This window comes from Penaeus japonicus, unplaced genomic scaffold (assembly GCF_977035675.1).
Source record: "Penaeus japonicus unplaced genomic scaffold, GWHDUDI00000001_assembly GWHDUDI00000037, whole genome shotgun sequence".
NCBI lineage: Eukaryota > Metazoa > Arthropoda > Malacostraca > Decapoda > Penaeidae > Penaeus > Penaeus japonicus.
This window is the reverse complement of record NW_028234439.1, coordinates 11,604,527-11,607,026: the sequence shown is the minus strand read 5'-3', so window position 1 is coordinate 11,607,026 and position 2,500 is coordinate 11,604,527. Positions and strand designations below refer to the sequence as shown.

The 2,500-nt window shown below is 29.0% G+C and overlaps 1 protein-coding gene across 1 annotated transcript in view; it reads right to left on the bottom strand.

The window, feature by feature from the left end:
- Positions 1-2,500, bottom strand: part of ttv (exostosin glycosyltransferase 1 ttv) — a 402,552-nt gene that overhangs the window by 399,198 nt on the left and 854 nt on the right. The window contains exon 1 of the mRNA XM_086532086.1: positions 1,976-2,500. This exon is cut by the window's right edge and continues 854 nt beyond it. Coding sequence (XP_086388212.1) covers positions 1,976-2,500 — 525 coding nt within the window. The remainder of the gene's footprint in view (positions 1-1,975) is intronic.

The following is a 2,500-nucleotide window of genomic DNA, read 5'->3' as shown; positions in this document are numbered from 1 at the left end:
TAATAATCATAATAACAATAATAATAATAATAATAATAATAATAATAATAATAATAATAATAACAATCAAAATAATAACAATAACAATGATAATAACAACAATTAGAATAAAAATATCTGATGATGATAAAAAAATTAAATCATTTTATTACTATACTCATAACAACAATGGTAAGGATAATTAAGTAACAAAAATGATACTAGTAACTAATGAGAGCAACAGCTTTTGAAAAAAGAATTAATAACATAAAAGTATCAGAACAACGATCATAATAAAACAAAAACATTAACTAAGGAAAACAAAAATAATAATAGTCATGATGATGAAAATGCCAGCAACAATAATGATATAAAACCAAACTTGGTAATAACCAGTAGGTTAAGGTCAATTGAAATAATAATGATGATAATATAAAATAATGATAGTAATAATAATAGTAGTAGTAGTAGTAGCAGAATAAATAATAATAACAATAATAAAAATGATAATAATAATAATGATAATAATAATAATAATAATAATAATAATAATAATAGTAATAATAATAATAATAATAATAATAATAATAATAATAATAATAATAACAACAATAATAATAATAATCAATAACAATATGATGATAATGATGACACTAACACTGACAATGACAATAATGATGATAATGACAATATCAATGACAAAAAAAAAGGATGGTAATAATGGTGATAATAATATCAATGATAATAAACAATAATGATATTGATGGTAATAATAATGTTGATGATGATAATAGTAATGACAATGATAATAATAATTATAAACAATTATAATAACGATCATAGTAGTAGTAGTAGTAGTAGTAGTAGTAGTAGTAGTAGTAGTAGTAATAATAATAATAATAAAAATAATAAAAATAATAAAAATAATAAAAATAATAATAATAATAACAATAAATATGTAAAAATAATAACCAGTAAAATAATAACAACAACATTTACCACTATCACCATCACTATCATCATTCTTATTGTGATCAATTGTTCTTTATATTCATTCTATAAACATTCTTACTATTGTTATTATAAAAAAAGTAAAAACTGCACAATACTACAAAATAATATAAGGATAAAAAACAGTGACTGATTAGATCATTAATTACATAATCAAACCAATTCAAATGTAAAAAAAATAGTAAATGAGTAAACAAAAATAAATAAATGATAATAACTGATAGCAGTCAGCATCATTATCACCAATGTTATCCTTTCTACCAGGAATGACAACAATAACTAAATCATTTAAGTGTCATATGAATAATAAGATGTACCATTATGTGAATGTCATAATGCAAAGCTGTAAGCCTATACACACAGCCCTGAGTAATAAAAAAGAACCAACAAGGTGTACAGCTCAGCTCAAGATGCTGCCACTTATAGCATAGCATTTTTTTTTTTTTTTTTTTTTGGGGGGGGGGGGGTTGGGGGGAAAAAAACTGTAGCTAGCTAAATATTATTTCTTTCCATTTAATCATAATGTTTTACACCTAATGTAAAAACATTCATAACCCAGTTCATGAAAACAAATTAAGGTATATATTGCTGGTTACTGCCATCAACATTGCATAAGTATAGATCTCTATAAAATATACTATTGCATGAAAACTCATCCTTTCAGTCATTCTGACAGTTGCACTAGTCATCAATCTATGTCAATCAGTAAATTTTGGTTTTGTCAATAAGTCAGATTTTTTTTTCCTCTTTAAATTCAAAACTGACAACTGACAGCAATTAAAAATAAATGTTGGTATTTCTCCTTTTTTGAAAGAACTTATGCAATCTTTTCCTTATAAAAAATAAAATGCTGATTCCCTTGTAATACAATAAGAGAAAAATAAATAAAGTGAAGTGCTGAGTAAAAACATACCAATGCCAAATAAATCCTCTATATACTTCTGTCAAAATAGCAGATGAACAGAGAAAAATGATGGCTCCTTACCTGTCATATTCAGCGTTGTCATGATCACATCTGTCATCCTTGTGGTCCTTCCAGCTCTCGCCATGCTTGCACGTGGTCACCAGCACGATGTCACGTTCGTTGTGTAAGTGGTAGAGACTGTTCCGTGTCTCACTCCCTATCCCGTACACATAGCGCTTCCCCTTGAATGCTAAAAGATACTTCTTGGTCCCCGGGAACTTATTGGAATCTAGGAAGCCCTCTTCCCCACCGCGCTCAGGGTGCGTTTTGTGGAACAGAGGGAGGGATATGTCAAACCCGTGGCGGAAGTTCTCAATGGAGATGCTGGCCTTTGCTAATATGGCCTTACCAACGTCGAAACCCAGGTCCTCTGCATAGTCAGGCCATGTGCCTGAGTACAGGTTAAATATGATGTGATTTTGGCCATTGTTCCACAGAGGTAAACGCTGTATTCTCGGCAGCATGTTGCGCACATAGTCTTTACTCAGGGTGTCACGGTCAAGGGTGTCAAGACTCAGAACAAAAACACAGGCCTGACTAGGGTCT